The sequence below is a fragment of the Spermophilus citellus genome, assembly GCF_964194105.1.
Source record: "Spermophilus citellus genome assembly, chromosome: 9".
Classification (NCBI taxonomy): Eukaryota; Metazoa; Chordata; class Mammalia; order Rodentia; family Sciuridae; genus Spermophilus; species Spermophilus citellus.
The window spans coordinates 26,932,843-26,950,193 of NC_138191.1; the positions used below are offsets into that span (position 1 = coordinate 26,932,843).

Genomic DNA, 17,351 nt, shown 5'->3' on the forward strand with positions numbered 1-17,351 from the left:
TTGATAATATAACAATATAATATCATATTTCATTTATTTAAAGAAATTTAACTTCTTGTTAGCCTAATAATCCCCAAACTTTTTGTCACATTTCCCCTATGTTTTGAACACTTTTTGTTCAACGAACAAAGTCTCCCTAAGTTGCCCAGGTTGGCTTTGAACTCCTGTACTCAAGGGATACTCTGGCCTCAGCTTCCCGAGCAGCTGGGATAACAGTGGTGTGCTACTGCACTAGGCTAACATGATTTTCAAAAATAATAGTAATTCATTTTCTTTATGTAATTAATCAAATATGACTGTTAACTAGAAATTCTGATCAGTAAAAAAATAACCAATGTCACGACACTAAGTCATTTCTGCCAGCAGCTAACACAGGAACAAATCGGCATAAAGCTATGGCTTTGTGTAGTGATGGTTTGAGGCCATACCACTTTTGGATGTGTCATTTCTGTTAGAACTTTATACCAAGAATAGCTCTTGGGTGCTGCCTGGAAAGACTCGGGAATTCAAGGACCCTCAACAGTGAGGTAGGTCAACTCCTTTATTTTCTATATAAGAAAACTGAGGTCTGGGAAAATTGAGGGGTGACAAAACAAGTACACAAGTTAAGTGTGGACTTGCTTCCCTCCCCGTTTCTTTTCTCCTGGAATGTGTGGCCTTTTCTTATAGGGCAGGGGCTCTTGGGTATTTGCATTTTCATCCTTGCAGAACCTAGTACAATGCCTTACACATTAGGTGCTTGCTCCCAGGTAAAGGAGTTGCAGGGAGGAGGCTGACAGGATAGAAGCTAGTAGCAGGTTCCAGGAGCAGAATCCTGGGTGAGGTAGTGCCTTAAGGATCCTGGGCAGTCTGGAGACAGACAGCCCAGGGGAATGAACACCTTCAGGGAGGAAGCAAGAAAAGTCAGAGAGGGCAGCCAATCAAAACTGCTTCCCTCAGTTATTACCAATTCAGAACTGGCTAATATGGGAAGGTTCTCTGAGGCCTTGCTTCAGCTTCTCTTTGTGTTCCTTTCACTGTCTTGAAGTAAGATTTCTCAGTGTTTGACAAGCAAGTCCAATCCTGTCACTCCCCTGCTATAAGTCTTGGGTGGCAACCGGTTGCCCTCACGATGAATGTCCAAACAGGCTCCCAAAGCCCTTCATGACCTGCCCCTACCAGCTTCTACTACATGTTCTTTCTTTAACTCAGGACAGTGTGCTTTCCAAGCCAAACTACCTGTGACTCCCTTTCCTTTCCCTGGAGCCTTTCTTTGAACAATCTTCTACCTGAACTCCCTTTCCTTCCTCTGTTCCTCCTAACTGGCTAATTCCTCCTTCCTCCTGACTTACTTGGACACCCTCTTCACCCCCCACCCCCAGAAGGGTTAGGCACTCTGGTTTCCCACAGTACACTAGTTTTTATTATGCTGTTTCTGGAGGAACTCCAGCCCTGGATTGCCCACTCCTTTCTGAGTGACACCATGCTGCTGTCCTTGAGCAACTCAGAAGGAATTTGAAGATAATAGCATGGGTGATTGAAAGCTGCCAGACCTGGGGTAAAGGGGAGTCTTGATCCAGCCTCTCCCTCAGATGGGATTGGGGTGAGTTGTCTCTCCTTTCCTACCACACTGTTTCCTATAGGCACTTGAATTTTATGTGGAATTATTGGCTTTGGAAAATAAGAAGAAATTAGTTTGTGTTCTAAAATCTTCTTTAATAGTTCTTAAATTATCCATAAAGTTTTATATTGTCACCCTATATCAGTTTCTCCATCTGTTCAATAGTCATTGTTCCTCTCTGGTTCCCAATTTATTAAACACTTTAAGGTTTAGACCAAGTGTGTCTTCTTGCCTGGATACTTCAGCAATGATTGGGAGATCTTTAAAATATTTGCACATACAGCCTCATTTTAGGCTCAATTATGTCTGTGGCTTGATTGTTACACTGGGATGCTGCACAATATATTGTTGAATTTATGAAAATTAACAGCAGGACTCCCATGTGATTGTTTTTTCGATGTAGTACACCCAATGGGTGAGTCAGGGAAAGTCTCACCACAGTAAGGAGACCTTGAAGGCTGGGTGAGATCTGTCAGGTGAAAGGGAAGGGAGGTGCAGAGGCACATAGCTTGTGCTCATGTGGGGAGTGTGGTTGGTGTATAAACAACAAGGCAAGGGGCAGGGTGGGCTATAGGGACTCTGTAGGGCACATACTAGAATTTCTTCCTCTCTTGTAAGAGAAATGGTACCCACCTCTGGAATGTACAGAGAACCGAGTGAGGTAATGCCTTGAAAGCATTCCATTCAGACTTGACACATGCAGATGCCAAATTAATGCACTTCCTTTTCTACTTTCATTCTTAGAGTCTGGACTTTATCCTATAAGCAGGGGTGATATTCAAAATATTTAACCAGTAGTGCAACCCAGGTGCTACCTGGTGAAAATAGATGTGGGTCATAAACCATAAACTTGGAATACAGAAGGGCACCTACTATGGATAAGTCCTGCCTGATAGCGATGAGGAACCACCAGAGATTCTTGCACTTTGCCATCAGATATGTGTTAGAGAAAGGACTCTGGAGATACGTGTTAGAGAAAGGACTCTGGAGATATGTGTTAGAGAAAGGACTCTGGCCTCAGAGAAGAGAGTGGGGACTGGGGAAGGAGAGGCTTGTGTGGAGGCTAACCTAAGGAGTCTGATTTAGATCACCAGGTGTTTGGTGCCATTCAGACTAAAAGTCTGTGAAGTCCCAAACTCATTTAGCCAGGAGGATACTTTTGGGGAGTCAAGTGCCCTCAATTAGAATGAAGGAAGGTAGCAGCAGGACAATCCAGCTACTCTTAGAAATGGTAGGTCCTTGATATCCTCTAGGATTTTCTTCTCATTTAGTCTATAATAATCCATCTCCTACCCCAAAAGCTAATTTTATCTTTGTAGATATGTTATTATGTGGTTGGCTTTGTGCCACCCGAGACAATCTGAATTGGGCTGGCAGGAAACTCACATGCTGAGTGTTTTACCTGTTACCATTTTGCCCCTCATCCATTCTTAGTATTTAGATACATTTTATTATTGTGGAAACTGAGGCCTTGCATATTGACTGATTCCTAAACAGGTAGTAAGAGGCTTCTAAATTGGGTCTGTGGTGCTCTGAAGTCTGTGCTCATTTCTGTCTCCTTCTCCTCTTCTGTTTAGGACACTTACCACTTCCCCTTCAACCATCCAACCACCATCTATGTTCTAGAAAAACAACTCAAAAGGCATGTTTTTATTTCACACAAAAAATGTGGCATGCATTACCCATCCCCTAACAAACTATAAATGCTTAGAGTACAGAATAAAAAGGAAATCCAACCATTCCTGATGAGACAAAAATTTGATTTCACAAAGCTGAAAAATCTGTTACAAAGTCTCTGCTGTATAAATATAGTCAGTCTTATCTTTAATGTAGAGTCAGACTAAAAAAAAATTTTTCTTTTGTTGGCATAAGAAATCCCCTGGTCCTTGGATACACCACAATCTTCATTGGTATTCCCAGCTAAATAAATACAGGTGATAGCTACAGGATGAAAGTTAGTTATGGGTGCCAGGACTCTAGGTGACCAAACAGGATCTAAATATTTTATCTCCTGAGCCACACACTCTCCCCCAATAGCTTGTGAAAACCACTCTGGGTCAAGGACTAAAGCCTTTCCCCCCATAACGGATCTACTATGTGTCTGTTCTGAAATGAATGTACAAGGCTGGGGTGTCACTCACTTGCCCCACATGTGAGAGGCCCTGGGTTTCATCCCCAGAACTGCAGGAAAAAAAATACATGCAACTCTATGAATATACAAAAAGCCACAGAATTGTATATTTTAAATGGGAAAATTATATAATATGTAGATTAAATCTCAATAAATCTGTATTTAAAATATCTGGAGTATCTATGTTGCCAGGGGAGCAAAAGGTGACCCCTTCCGGTGGAAATCAGCCCAGTAATGGGAAGTAAAAAGGAGATCCTTAAAGTGCTATAACTAAATGAGTGGAGTTTGAGGTTACTCTGAGGGCATCCGGTGTCAGTAGGCCACAATAAAGAAGTCAAAGGGGTATACTTTTTTGCAGTCCTTACAGAACAGCTGGAGGACCAACTGTGGCCCCTGTTACAAGAGGCAGTTATTCAGTGGGAAGCAAAGATGCCCAGTTGCTGCTGCTGAAGCTACAGAAGACTGGAGTCTATGTGCATCCATGGGGGACTTCTAGTATGGCTTCAGGTTCTGAAAGCCTGACTCCCACAACAGGAGGGAGACTGTGGCTCTGCCCAAGAAAAGCTAGATATATTGAGTCAAAGGGACTCCCTGCCACCACAGATGCTATCAACGGCCTAGCTCCACTTCTCACAGACTCTCATTAGACTATTGTCAGGGAGGCTGTGGCTAATAAAATGAGCAAACCACTTAGTAGCACACAAAACACTCCATTCTAATACTATCTGTTCACCATATGACCACTGCAGAAAGGGCACAGGTACAAATCATGGGCAACTGGGGCTTGGGATGGTTGTGCAGGCCTGATTGTAAGGGAGGGAGAATTGCCAGGAGGAAAGTTGTAGAAAGAAAAAGATAATTGAAAGTTTTGCTCTGGTTTTACCATTCAAGTTCATTGATTATAGTTGTGTAAAAGTGGGAACTGGGCAGAGTTCATCCACTCTATTAACTGTTCAAAGGGTGTGTTGCCAAAAGTCCTTTTAGCTTTTTATTGCATAAAAGAAATGAGAAGCATTCCAGTTTGGTGCACATCTTTTTTTTAGACTCCCCTAGTCTTCCCTCCTTGAAGACCAGTCTGGTTCTATTGTGGGGGTTCTGATTCCCTTTCTGGCTAGCCTAGGAGTTACTGGATTTTGTGGCTGAGCAGATAAGTCAGAAGCACACATTATGGCCACCTCATGTCCATGCCATTGTGGGATGTAATCCCTGGGATGCCACATTAACACCTTGGCCTCCTATATTCTTTTACCTGTCCTGGAATATGGCCCCAAGGATAGGGTGCCCAAGGATGGAAACTGTCCTCACTGGCAAGAGTTTGCTATGTCGATAAAAGCCAATAGAGGATAAGGCTAGACATAGGGGTTTGGGGCTTACCTGGTTCTCTTTAGTGTCATAAGGAGATGGTGGGATGTGTGTGTGTGTGTGTGTGTGTGTGTGTGTGTGTGTATGTGTGTGTGTAAAGAAAAAAAGAAAAAAAGGAGGGAGGGCAGAGAATAGATCCACGAGGGCTCTGGGTATTTACTTGATAAACTTTTTTCCTTTGGCTTCTGTGAGAATATTTATTACTAAAGAAAATGAGGTACCTAGTTATAAAACAAAACAAAACAAAACCCTTCCTTACTGCCTGTCTTTGTGCTTCTCAAGCCTCTTCTTATGCAGGCCTTACTCACCTTGGCCTAGGACTATCCATTACCCTCATTCTGAGCTGGTTATTCAGGAAAAAAATTGATTCAGGCTACCATGAAGATCATCTACCAGAGAACCTAGACACCCCCCCCTACTCAGCCTCTCCCCTAAAGAGATCATGAGCTGAGGGCATATGATCAGGAAGACTCCCAGCTGTCTCTGCCCTTAAGAGGACAGAAGGAGTCATTCTTATACTTAAGAAGAGGAGAAATCTTTTCACTCTAGAGTTACAAGAATGATGGGCAGATGAGGCTATGACAGCTTCCTTGGCTGTGCCGGTTTAGGAAACAAGATGCAAGCAAGGGAATAATATACAAACAAAGTGTGGGTATATTTGGCAGGTTTGAGGCAAGCAGAAAGGAAGGTTTGGGTACTCTATAAAAAAAAAAAAAAAAGATCTGAAATTCAAACTTTTCTGATAAGGCCACAATGAAGAGATTTCCAGCAGTGGATATTGCAGGATGCTGGCACCCAAATTGCCTCAGGCTTGCTAGGTGATGTGCCAAAGTGAGGAGGCAGGTGAGGCAGGGTGACACCCCTCACAGGTCCATGTCTGGGCCTCCTGAGGATGTCTTCAATGGCACTGAGTCAAATCCGTCAGGAGTCCTCTGAAAGAGAGATGGTGACAGGAGCTGGCTGCTGCATAGGTTGGGGGCAAGTTTAGAGGACAAAGAAGAGAAATGGAAAATAGGTGACAGAAGGAACCCTTATGGAACTCCTGTTTTCGGTGATTTTGTGGAAATATAGAGATGAGATACCCCCTGTTTTTGCTCCAATCAGGCTCAGCAAATAAGAAAAACCTTTAAAATCCCCTGCTTCCCACTACCCACTCAGCCCTATACTGGGGATTGAACCCAGTGGGCTCTACCACTGACTATATCCCCAGCCCTTTCCATTTTTTATTTTTGAGACACGGTCTTGCCAAGTTGCCTGGGCTGGCCTTGAACTTGTGATCCTCTTGCTTCTGCTTCCCACCTTGCTGGAATTACATGGCTCCCCACTTTACATCTTTGATGAATTCTAGTAGTCTCAGATTGACTCAAGGAATCTTGGTGGAACTGTTCTCCCATTGGTTTAAAAAAAAAAAAAAGTCAAGGTTTAAGGAGACCAAGGGTGTCACTATGGCAGGTCAGCACAATGGGATCAGGATTCAGCAATCTAAACACTTGCCATCTTTCTTCACCATCCTGCCTGTCCTCTCCTCCCCCTTACCACTCTCCCCACCCACACATGTTTGGATGAACTGGTTCTGGGCAGTGTTCAGGTGTGCTTTCTCGCAGAGTGGGGCTGCAGTAGCACTCCCTGGAGGAGTTGCTTGGATGCTTTCTGCTGGCCCCACGCCCAGCGACAGTGGTGTCTGTATTGCATTTATGAGCTCCACACTCACTCACCCGCCCACACAGTGTCAACCCTCCCAGCTCAGAACTGCTGGGTGGTGAACAGCTCAGACTTAGCTATGACTCAGCCCCTACAGGACTGGGCCCAGACACCTGGGGGACAGCACCCTCCACTGGTTAGAGGAGAGCCTCGCTTCTGTCAGAAGCTAGTCCTAGAGATGGACTCTTCTCCCCTCCAAAAAAAATGGTTGGGGGATGATTCTTAAAATATGGATGGTTCAGTACTCCTTCTGGAAGTTAAAAGGCCCAAACAGTTCACCAACTGGAGTATATGTTGTGGGAGAAGGAGCCTGGTCAACAGTAGACTTGGGCACCAGGGAAAAGAGTACTGGTATCAAACACAGGAGGCAGAAGGCAGGGTTTTTGAGTGGGGAATAGAATGGCAGAGGGAGCTGGGAGCAGAGTAGTGGTCCCTGCAGGGTCAATAAGAGTGGCGTCTTCTCCAGCCCTTCAGGCTGGCCTTAGTGCACTGGTCCCCTACCTTGGAGGTAAATGATTTGATCTTCCCAAAGAGTGACTTCTTGCTGGTAAAGATAAGGTCATCTTCTACATCCTCGCCTTCCATGATGGCACAGCTGTCAGCTGCTGGCAGGTCACAGTCCTTGAGGGTAGTGTTCATCACCAGTTTGGAGTACTTGTATTCTAGCCTATGAAACGGGAGTGGGGGAGGCAAGATACCAGAATGTGTGAATAATGGGGAAGAAAGGAGAGCGGCTCGGCTGTAAACAGTTACTCCCCATGACATATAGATGGAAACATGGCAAAATAGTGTCAGGGCTGGGTGTACGGAAGGAGTCTTGGCTCATTATTAGTTCAGTGACCTTTTTTCTTTAAGGGTGGCTATTCTTTGGATCTCAAAGCTTAATGGGTATATTGAAGCCATCAAGTCATTATGTGTATTATTTTTAATAAAAACAAATTTAAGACTCTCTCTCTCTCTCTCTTTGATGCTGGGGATCAAACCCAGGTTCTCTTGCAGGTTCGGGAACTGCTCTACCATTGAGCTAACACCCCCAGCCCAAGGGACACTCTTTGCTTTTTTTTTTTTTTTTTTTGAGAATCCTGCAGTCATTTATAGACTGCCAGATGGTACTGTCCCTATTTAGAAGTGAAGATAAGCAAAGAATACACTGGATAGGTGGCTTGATCATCTCTGGATAGAGTCACAGGGTCTATGGCCAACTTCAAAGAAAGCCCCAATTAACTTATGCTCTGCTCAGTGATCCGACCCTGCCCAGTCTCAAGCTCCAATACCCCATCACTTACTTTTGATTCTTTTTCCAAAAGTAGCAAGTTAAGACAGTCAGTAGGATGGCAGTACAAGTGCCTGCAGAGATGCCCACTTTCAGCCAGAAATCTATTGTTTTGCAGATGGTGACTCTCTGCTCAGGCAGGGAGATGCCACGGAAGCATAACTTTGGTTCTCGCCACATGTAAGTAGTCTTCTGTTGGGGAGAAAAGCAAGGCAAGGCTCTCAGATCCCACATTCCTTTCAGTCCTGGGAAGTTCCCAGTCAGAGGGCAACCTACCTGGATCCCAGCGACACAGCTGCTGACGAAAGTGTGGTAGTCGGCAGCCGAGCACAGTGGACAAGCAGCCACACTCTCCCACAGGAAGTGGAAGTTACAGCCATCGCAGGTCCCATCAGAGCACATGCTAGCAAAGCAGAAAGGAGACCTGAGCTCTTGCTTGCTGCTCTGGTGGCCTGTTCTGTCATTTGCCCAATTCTTATCCTCTCTCTGTATAAACTGCCTCCAGAATCCTCCCCATTGGGTTTTTTTTTTTTTTTTTTGCAGTTGTTGTTGTTGTTTTGGTTTTTTGTTATAGATGGACACACTATCTTTATTTTGTTTGTTTATTTTTATATGGTGCTGAGGATCATACATGTGAGGCAAGTGCCCTCTACTGAGCCACAACCCCAGCCCCCTCCCCACTGGTTCTTAACTCAGATTTTTTGTTTGTTTGTATGTTACAGAGATTGAACCCAGGGGTGCTTTACCACTGAGCTACATCCCCACCCCTTTTTATTTTTTATTTTGAGTCGGGGTCTAATTAAGTTACTGAGGGCCTCACTAAGTTGCTAAGGATCAAACTTGTGATCTTCCTGCCTCAGCCTCCAGAGTCCTTGGGATTACAGGCATGCACCACCACACCCAACCTTAACTAAGGTTTTGATCTTCAATTTCCCTGATAATAAGAGGCCTCCCAGGCCTCCACTGGGCTCCCCATTCTCTGCCCATTCATGTTTCTGCTGACATCAGATATAATTTAACTTGTCTGAGCTCTAGCATGGTTGCCCCATCAATTTCTCCATGGCTCCTGTCTTCCCTATGAACAGGTGAAATTTTGCAATAGCCACTTTGATGCAGCTTCCTGGGGGCTGGGGGTCAGAGTTGGGGTGGAGTTTGGGAATGGATATCTGCTTTGTACTTTATAATGATGTCTACAATGGCAAGAACAGTGATTTCACACTCTAACACCATTGGTGGATCAAGCTGTCCTGCTTTGCTCTTCAGCTACATGATCAGTGATTTTGGAGCAACATTTCCCCACTGTGCTCCTCAAGACACCAATACCCACCAAGACATTAGTTGGCAATGTGTAGGGGAATAAAAGGAGGGAGTGGTATCCTGTGGTCATATTAGTTTGGAAGTTCATCATCCAGTGTATTCAGCTATTAAACTCAGAATTGTGTCTTTTGGTTGAGAGAGATTCCTAGGATTCCTAAACTTTTTATTTTTTATTTTTATGGTTGTAGATGGACACAATACTCTATTTTTTATTTATTTATCTTTATGTGCTTCTGAGGATTGAACCCAGGGCCTCACATGTGCTAGGCAAGCACTCTACAACTGAGCTAAAATTTTACTATTCTTAATCATGATCAGACTTTAAGAGAAGTCCTAAAGTCTCATTGCTTCGATTAATCCTCAAACAACTCCCTGAGGGAATTCAGTATGTCCATTTTACAGATAAGGAAAAACAGGCCTAGAGATGATAAGAAATGTATTCATTTATGTTATATAACTAGTAAGTAGAGTTACTCATTCAAATCTAATTCTCAAAGAGGTGTTAGCTGCTGTACTATATATGTAGCTGCCACCATAATGGTCTGGGAATGTGAGGGTAGTTTTGACTCTTCCTTCTGCCCCATTCTTGTGATTTAAAGATTGAGGAGTAGAGCCTATGCTTATGCCCCCCCCAAAGTCCATTAATGGGTCTCAAACTATTTTCTCCTTTTTCAGTAGTCTCTGGCTCTTGAGATGGAATGAGTCCAAGGAAGGGAGGCTGTAGCCTTTGTTACATCCCTTTGTCGGGATTACCTTGGCAGTAACAGGCTTCCAGAGGAAGGTTTCGATGGATTACATCTGATGCGGATAGTGGTTGATCTTCCAGAACTGCAAGACTGGGTGACATCATTGGACCTGCAGAGAAAGCCAGCCCCCATAGGGGAAAGAGTCACTCCACCGTGTTATTAGAGAGCCATTAAGTGAAATCAACAGGGAATGAGTCCCTGGCTGGGCAAGTCATGACTTGGGCTCAGGCCTAACACAAAGGGAGTGCATAGGCATTGGGCTATATATGGTGAAAAGGGGAACCAGGAGGATCTAGTCTATGTGGAAATGCACCAGCTAAGAGAGGGAAGGCTAGCAGTCACTGGGGCCTCCTTAGGCTAGAAGAGAAGTTTGCTGCGAATCTTCCAGTATTTTCCCCTGCTTCTAGGGCAGATCCCCTAATAATACCCAAGAAGCTGGGACCAGAGAACAACCAGCATTTATTCCATGACTATGCAGATCTGCTAGATCTCAGACAAGTTCTGGTTTGATAAGTAGGAGGTAGCTAGAGGGTTACAACAGGAATTGTGGACAACTCCTAGGTTCACTTGTATTAGCCTGGTCTTTCATCTTCACCTAAAAAAGAAGATCACATCCGGTATTCCTGAAGTTTCCGGGTGGAAAAGTTCAGCTGGGGAGGTGATTCCATCCATTGTCATATCTGTTGACACTCCTGCCAGATTAGAGTTCCTAATTAGTTCTCACTAGTAGCATTAGCTAGCAAACACCTCACTTTCAATACCTGTCAACATCCAAATTTACTCCATCTCATAGCATCCCCAAGTAGCTCATGAAAAAGTGACCTAAAGGTTTATCAGAGTTCCCAGTGGCACTTGGCACACAGGATGGAATAGAGAGGTCAGGAAATTGGGCTCTTCGCATGGGGACATTTATCTTCTAGCTTGGCAACTTCAAACATGCATGCAATTGCGCGTGCACACACATACACACTCAAGCAAGCCTGGAGCAGCTGAATTACTCACCAACAAGTCGATCAGCAAGACTGACAGGCTGTGAGGACACCCCGGCCTTATAACCTGTCACCTCTGGAGGAATGATGACTGCTTGGCAGATGTAGGCTGTGATGGATTTGGAGAAACCTGACTCGCCCTCAGGAATTCGGAGGTCAGTGACATTGTCAGTGCACACAGACATTTTCTTACCCTGGTGTGTGGGATACAGGGAGTAAGATGGGAAAAAGCTAATGGTCACAGAGAAATTCCCAAAAAAGAACAGGGAACAGTTTTTGACATCTAAAAGTTCAGGCTTCCAATGGTACATTGCAGTGGATGATTCATCCCAGGTCTAATAACAAGATAGACTAAGAAGAAAGAAAAAAAAAAAGTTAAAAATAGGGCCTTTGTGTCCCATTTTTTGAACTCTGGCCCAGGGGGTCCCCAGCTTTTTATTTCCTTGGAGTCACCATAGGGAGGAACTACATGAGCAAGACAGGATGATTTGGAGTTCTAACCTACCAGCCCATTAATGAAGGGTCGGTCTTCCTTATCCATTTTCTAGACAGAAACTGAAATATATAACTGGTCCTGAAAGCCAGAGAAATTTATTTGACTGTTTTTTTCTGGTTCACATTCCTTCTAGCTCTCCTATGCTGCTGTGGTTTGTCTCATGTTTGTCTCAGAAGCACTTTCCAGAGTCTCCCAGGTATTAAATCAGACTCCACAACCAGCTCCCTTCCTTCCTTGAGGCAGGGTATCTGAGGACAGTTAGTATCCCTTCCTTCGCCTCTCCCTTCTGCCCTGGTACTGGGAATTGAACCCATGGGCTCTCTACAACTGAGCTACATCCACAGTCCTATTTATTGATTTATCAACAGGGTCTCACTAAGTTGCCCAGGTTGGTCTCAGACTTGTAATCCTTCTGCCTCTGCCACCCAATTCCCTGAGATTACAGGTGTGTGCCACTGTGCCTGACACCCTGCTAGGCAGAACCCCTTCCATTTTTCCAAGAAAACATGTCCCAAGAGAAGGAAGTTTGCTTCACTTTCAGTCTTTAAGAACCTCACTCTGGGGCTGGGGTTGTAGCTCAGTGGAAGAGCACTTGTCTAGCATGTACAAGGTACTAGGTTCAATTCTTAGCACCACATATAAATAAATAAAAATAAAAGGTCCATCGGTGACTAAAACAAACAAATGAACAAAAAACACCTCCCTCTGTAGAAATCTGGAAGAGGATAGGAGTTGAGATTCTGTTATTGGGATTTTAGAGGAAATACTGAAATATTCTTCTGAGGATATTAAGTTTATGGAATATCAACAAATAACCTATTTGCTAATGTGAAATCATTTACTCAGTGTTTTAAATTAAGTGGACTAAATATTTAGAACATAACATTTTCAATGTTGTAAGTTTTATTACAAATAGAGCTAAATCTGGCATCTTTTGTTTTCTAGATTATAAGAAATAGATGAAGGCTTTAAAACAGAAAGCAACCTTTACATTATAATAAAACAGAGTTACTTTTTCCTTGAAGTGAAGATCTATAGTGTCACTGTACATAGCATTTTTGAAAAGAACAAAGGAATCAAGGAAGAAAAAAAGACATACTTCTTCAAATTCCCCACTCCCCCACCCCGTGGACTGAAACTTGCTACATGGGGTTTGCTTTCATCAGTCTCATTTGCTGAGTTTCTACTACCTGTTATTTCTGAGGCTTCACTTTAACTCTTCAAAGATTTCTAAAACCGGGACAGATACCCATCTCTAATCTTTCATAGATTCCTTTATTTTGACATGCCCTTTGCAGACACACACATGCTCTTCTGCATGGTGCACAGAAAGAGTATCAGCTGTGAGATGCAAAGGCCTCCCCACCACAGTCGCAGCCTCAGTGTCCTGGATGCTTTCTATTTTATGATATTGGAATGAGCTTTCTGAACTTCCCACTGCTAATCATGGCTTGTATGTAATTAGTCAAGGGCAGTAGTGGTGGGCTCTCCCTTTACATTTCTTTCTGACTTTGGATTTTGGATCCAAAATATTTGCAGCAGCATGAAATGACTGAAGGTCCCATTCTTTATTTATAAAAGCTTTCATGTTATTTTCTTTTGTACTGTCAGCAAAGAAATATGTAGATGAACTAGGGACAGCTTATTTTCCAGTCTCTAGAAAACAAGTGACAAGTGCAATAATTAATGAAGATTTTTCTTTTTCTTTTTGATGCTGGGGATCAAAGACTGTTTTTTTTTTTTTTTCTTTTTTTTTTTTTTTCCTGGTGATGCTGGGGATTGAATCCAGGGCTTTGAATAAGCTGGCATGCACTCTACCATTAAGTCATATCCCCAGCCCCCTTTCTCTTTCTTTTTTCCTTCTTTCTTTTCCTTCTCTCCCTCCCTCCCTTCCTTCCTCTTTCTCCTCCTTCCCTTCCTTTCTCTCCTCCCTGCCTTCCTTTCTCTCCTTCCTCCCCCCCCCTCTCTCTTTTGGTCTTGCTATGTTACCCAGTCTAACCTTGAACTCCTGGGCTCAAGTGATCCTCCCACCTCAGCCTACCTTGGGTTTGAGGCCAGAACTGTTTCTGTTTCTAGAGTTTTTCAGATTTTAGAATATTTTCATAGACTTTATCAGTTGAGCATCTCTAATCTGAAAATCCAGCATCTAAAATGTTCCAGAATCTTAATACTTTCTCAATATGTTTAGGAATGCTCAACTTGTACTCACTCTGAGGGAAAAACAAGATCAGGTCAGTCAATAAACACCTTACTTAAAACATTTTTTTATTTTCCTAAATGTTTATCATCCAGATGATTTAATTTCAGGGAGAAAAGGGGGAGTTATAATTATTTAGACCCTTTTTACCTCCTCAATCTCTGGCTGCCTGAAGGTTTTCTAGCTTTTCTCCTGTGTCCTGTCTCTGGCCTCCTATCACTAGTTTCCCTTTTTCAATTCTCACACTGTCAACTTGCATACCATACCTGGTTTCCACAGATACTCAGGGTAAAGTGATGAAAATATTTCAACCCCTTTGAAGTGAAGCTTGGCCCTCCAGACAGGGAGAGGGTGTTTGCCAAATCTGAGAAGTTGTAGTTGAAAATCCTGGATGGAGTGGTGCGTGAGAAGGTGCAATCATTGTAGCAGAGAGAATGGATCTGGTGGGGAGAAGGAATGGGTCAGGCTGGTTGGTCATACAGTATCACCCCTTTGAGGGGCCCCAGTGGGGAAGAGCAGACTTTCCCCAGAATGGTCCAGCTCAAATAGGGTGAAAGAGAAGGAAGAAAGGATTTGGGACAGATATTAAAAGAGGCAAACAAAACTGATACTCATGAGATTTACATACATCTTTCTACTCAATCATATATGATGATATAAGCCTGAAGGAAGGTTCTTATGCATGATTGCCTGATATTAGTTTTCACAAAGCACTCTGCCAGAACCACCAGCTTGCACCACAAACTATCCAAAATGTACAAGGACATCTGTCCTGCAACTGTCTGTTCAACCTTGGACTAATGCCACTGTTGTTACTCATCATTATAGTCAAAGATTACTGTCCCAAAAAATATGATGTAATCCTTCTCATTTTTGTCTTTAAAATTTTCGCTTTGTCTCAAATTCTTTGTCTATGCCCATAGTTTATTATAGCATATCCCTGTTATGATTCTCTGTTATTCTCAAACAAATATCAGTATTTCTTGGACAATCTCTCTGTTTTTTTTTTTTTTTCAACACTGGGGGTTGAATCCAGGACATCACACATGCTGGGCAAGCAATCTACCTCTGAGCTATAGCCCCAGCCCTGCAATGCAGTACTAACTAGAATAGGGTGTTCAGGATGGCAAGAAAGAAGCTGCAATTCTTCCCCTGATACATAACACCCTCCTATACATTTAAAACTCACTGAACCTTGCTTCCTATTCCTCTGTAGGAAATTAAACTCAGAAGAGGGAATTACTTCCCGATCCTTGCTCTCATTCAGTCATGGCCTTACACACTGTCATTCCCTCTCACAGCCACAGAGGAAACTCCAAGGAAAGAAAGTTATGATAAAAGTCCTGGGTACAAAAAGATGTCACGAGGGCCCTTAGACTCTTTGTACTTACTTTGCAACTAAACCAAGTGATGTTTACAGAACAGATAAATAACATCTTATGGATGTATGTCTGTGAGGTTGTGATTAGTAAAACACAAAAATTCATTTAAAAGCATTAATGATTATCTAAGAACTTTTAGTTGTATTACTTTCTTGGATGCAGAAAGTACATATAGGCAATAGCACTGTTTTGATATGTTTGAGAGGAATCTTTACACTTGTAAAGCTGAGAAGCCACTGGGATAGGAGTTAATAAAACCAATTAACTATTTGTCCCAGGAAAGTTTGGGTTACCTTCCCAGGAGAGAGGGGACAACCTCCCATGAAAACAGGCTAGATTGGACTAGGCTCCAGGCCCTACTATTGCTCTTCCTTCTGGTCTCTGCACATATGAAATAACTCTCTGAATGAGATTGTCACCCATCTTCTTTACCCATCAACTGAAGACAAAACTTGTCCATGACTGAGGGAAATCAGCCCTACTACCAAGAACTCACCACCTACAGACACAACCAGGACTCCAACCTGGGAATGTGTTAAGAGGAGCACTTGGGTATTAGACCCACTAGAACCCCATCCAGGACCCAGCACCCTCTGAGGTCATCTAACCAGAGGCCCAAGATTAGAATGCATGGAGGACTGCATGCACCTGATTGCTCTTGGTCCCTGGACCACAGGACATGCAGGCCTGGGCACCATAAGGCTGGTGGACTTTCAGGATTGTGTTTGTGGGGCAGGAATGGCAGGTTCCAGAATCTCGGTCAATATAGTAACCAGCAGGACAAGAGGTGCAGGAGGAGCCTATGTCAGAGGCTTCTAGGGCACAGGGGCGGCAGTAGGAGGCCACCCCATCCATGACATTGGTGATATTGATGGAGTAGATCTTGGCAACATCATTGGTGTACTTTCTGCCCTGGAGACAAGGAAATAAGAGGGGAAAGGGTGAAGGATGAAGACAGTAGCAACAATGGATAGCCAAGTATTTCTTGATGTCTTATCCTATAATGCTTGGGAAAACTCTTAAAAGCAATCTGTTCTTTTCATTCACTTGGTTGTGGTGCTTAAGTGAATTTTGTGTCATTTTAAAACAAGACTGACCCATTTTAAGTTATGTGAAAGAATACTGAATACCATTGGGGAAATACACAATAGATATTGTTATATGAAAATGGCTGTTCTTTATTAAAAAAATGTTTTAGAGAAATAAATACTATATAGCAATCTACTGTCATGTATATCTAAAAAGAACCAATTAAAAAACTCAAGCCAGGTATGGTGGCACACGCCTATAATCCCAGCAGCTCAGGAGGCTGAGGCAGGAGGATGGTTGAGTTCAAAGCCAGCCTCAGTAAAGGCGAGATGCTAAGCAATTCAGTGAGACCCTGTCTCTAATGAAAATACAAAATAGGGCTGGGGATGTGGCTCACCAGTTGAGTGCCCCTGAGTTCAATCCCTAGTGCCAAAAAAAAAAAAAAAGAAGAAGAAGAACCTAATTTGGTTTTGTAAAAGCAATGGAAATTACATTTGAATGTGTTTCTAAGTAAAAAGCTTTGGTATAAAAAAGTATTCTATTAATATGTTTACTAATCAGGCAACATTGGAAATATGGTTTTCTGATAAACAAAGCATGATTGAAAATGCTTTTAAAATATATTAGCAGACTTTCTTCTTATTTTCTAAAAATATTTTTATAGTTGTAGATGGACACAATACCTTTATTTTATTTGTTTATTATATGTAGTGCCAGGGATCAAACCCAGTGCCTCACGCATGCTAACTGAGCCACAGCCCCGGCCCCTATTAGCAGACTTTCTTGACTTAGAAAATTAAAGTTTTCTTAGGTAATTTGAAAACTTTAGGTGATAGAAATAAAAAATTTAAATCTGAAAAAAAGATTATAGGAGATATTTTAGATGTTAACTGAGTTATCTCTGAGTAGTAGGATTTTGATTGATCTTATTTCTTCTTCATGCTGATTTCTATTTTCTAAGTTTTCTGCATTACTGTATTACTTTAAAATTTTTTTAGGGGCTGGGGATGTGGCTCAAGCGGTAGCACGCTCGCCTGGCATGCGTGCGACCCGGGTTCTATCCTCAGCACCACATACCAACAAAGATGTTGTGTCCGCCGAGAACTAAAAAATAAATATTAAAAATTC

The 17,351-nt window shown here is 42.8% G+C and overlaps 1 protein-coding gene across 2 annotated transcripts in view; it reads right to left on the bottom strand.

The window, feature by feature from the left end:
- Positions 1-3,308: 3,308 nt before the first annotated feature.
- ELAPOR1 (endosome-lysosome associated apoptosis and autophagy regulator 1) overlaps positions 3,309-17,351 on the bottom strand; it is an 87,560-nt gene continuing 73,517 nt past the window's right edge. The window contains exons 15-23 of one of the 2 annotated variants that reach the window (XM_081307922.1): positions 15,843-16,106; positions 14,079-14,252; positions 11,133-11,313; positions 10,726-10,822; positions 10,138-10,239; positions 8,344-8,470; positions 8,081-8,259; positions 7,296-7,461; positions 3,309-6,025 (exon numbers count right to left, since the gene is read on the bottom strand). In XM_081307922.1, the coding sequence (XP_081164048.1) occupies positions 5,957-6,025; positions 7,296-7,461; positions 8,081-8,259; positions 8,344-8,470; positions 10,138-10,239; positions 10,726-10,822; positions 11,133-11,313; positions 14,079-14,252; positions 15,843-16,106 (1,359 nt within the window). In that variant the 3' untranslated portion in view covers positions 3,309-5,956. Of the gene's footprint in view, positions 6,057-7,284; positions 7,462-8,080; positions 8,260-8,343; positions 8,471-10,137; positions 10,240-10,725; positions 10,823-11,132; positions 11,314-14,078; positions 14,253-15,842; positions 16,107-17,351 lie in introns of both variants that reach the window. The other variant, XM_081307923.1, reaches the window with a different exon arrangement.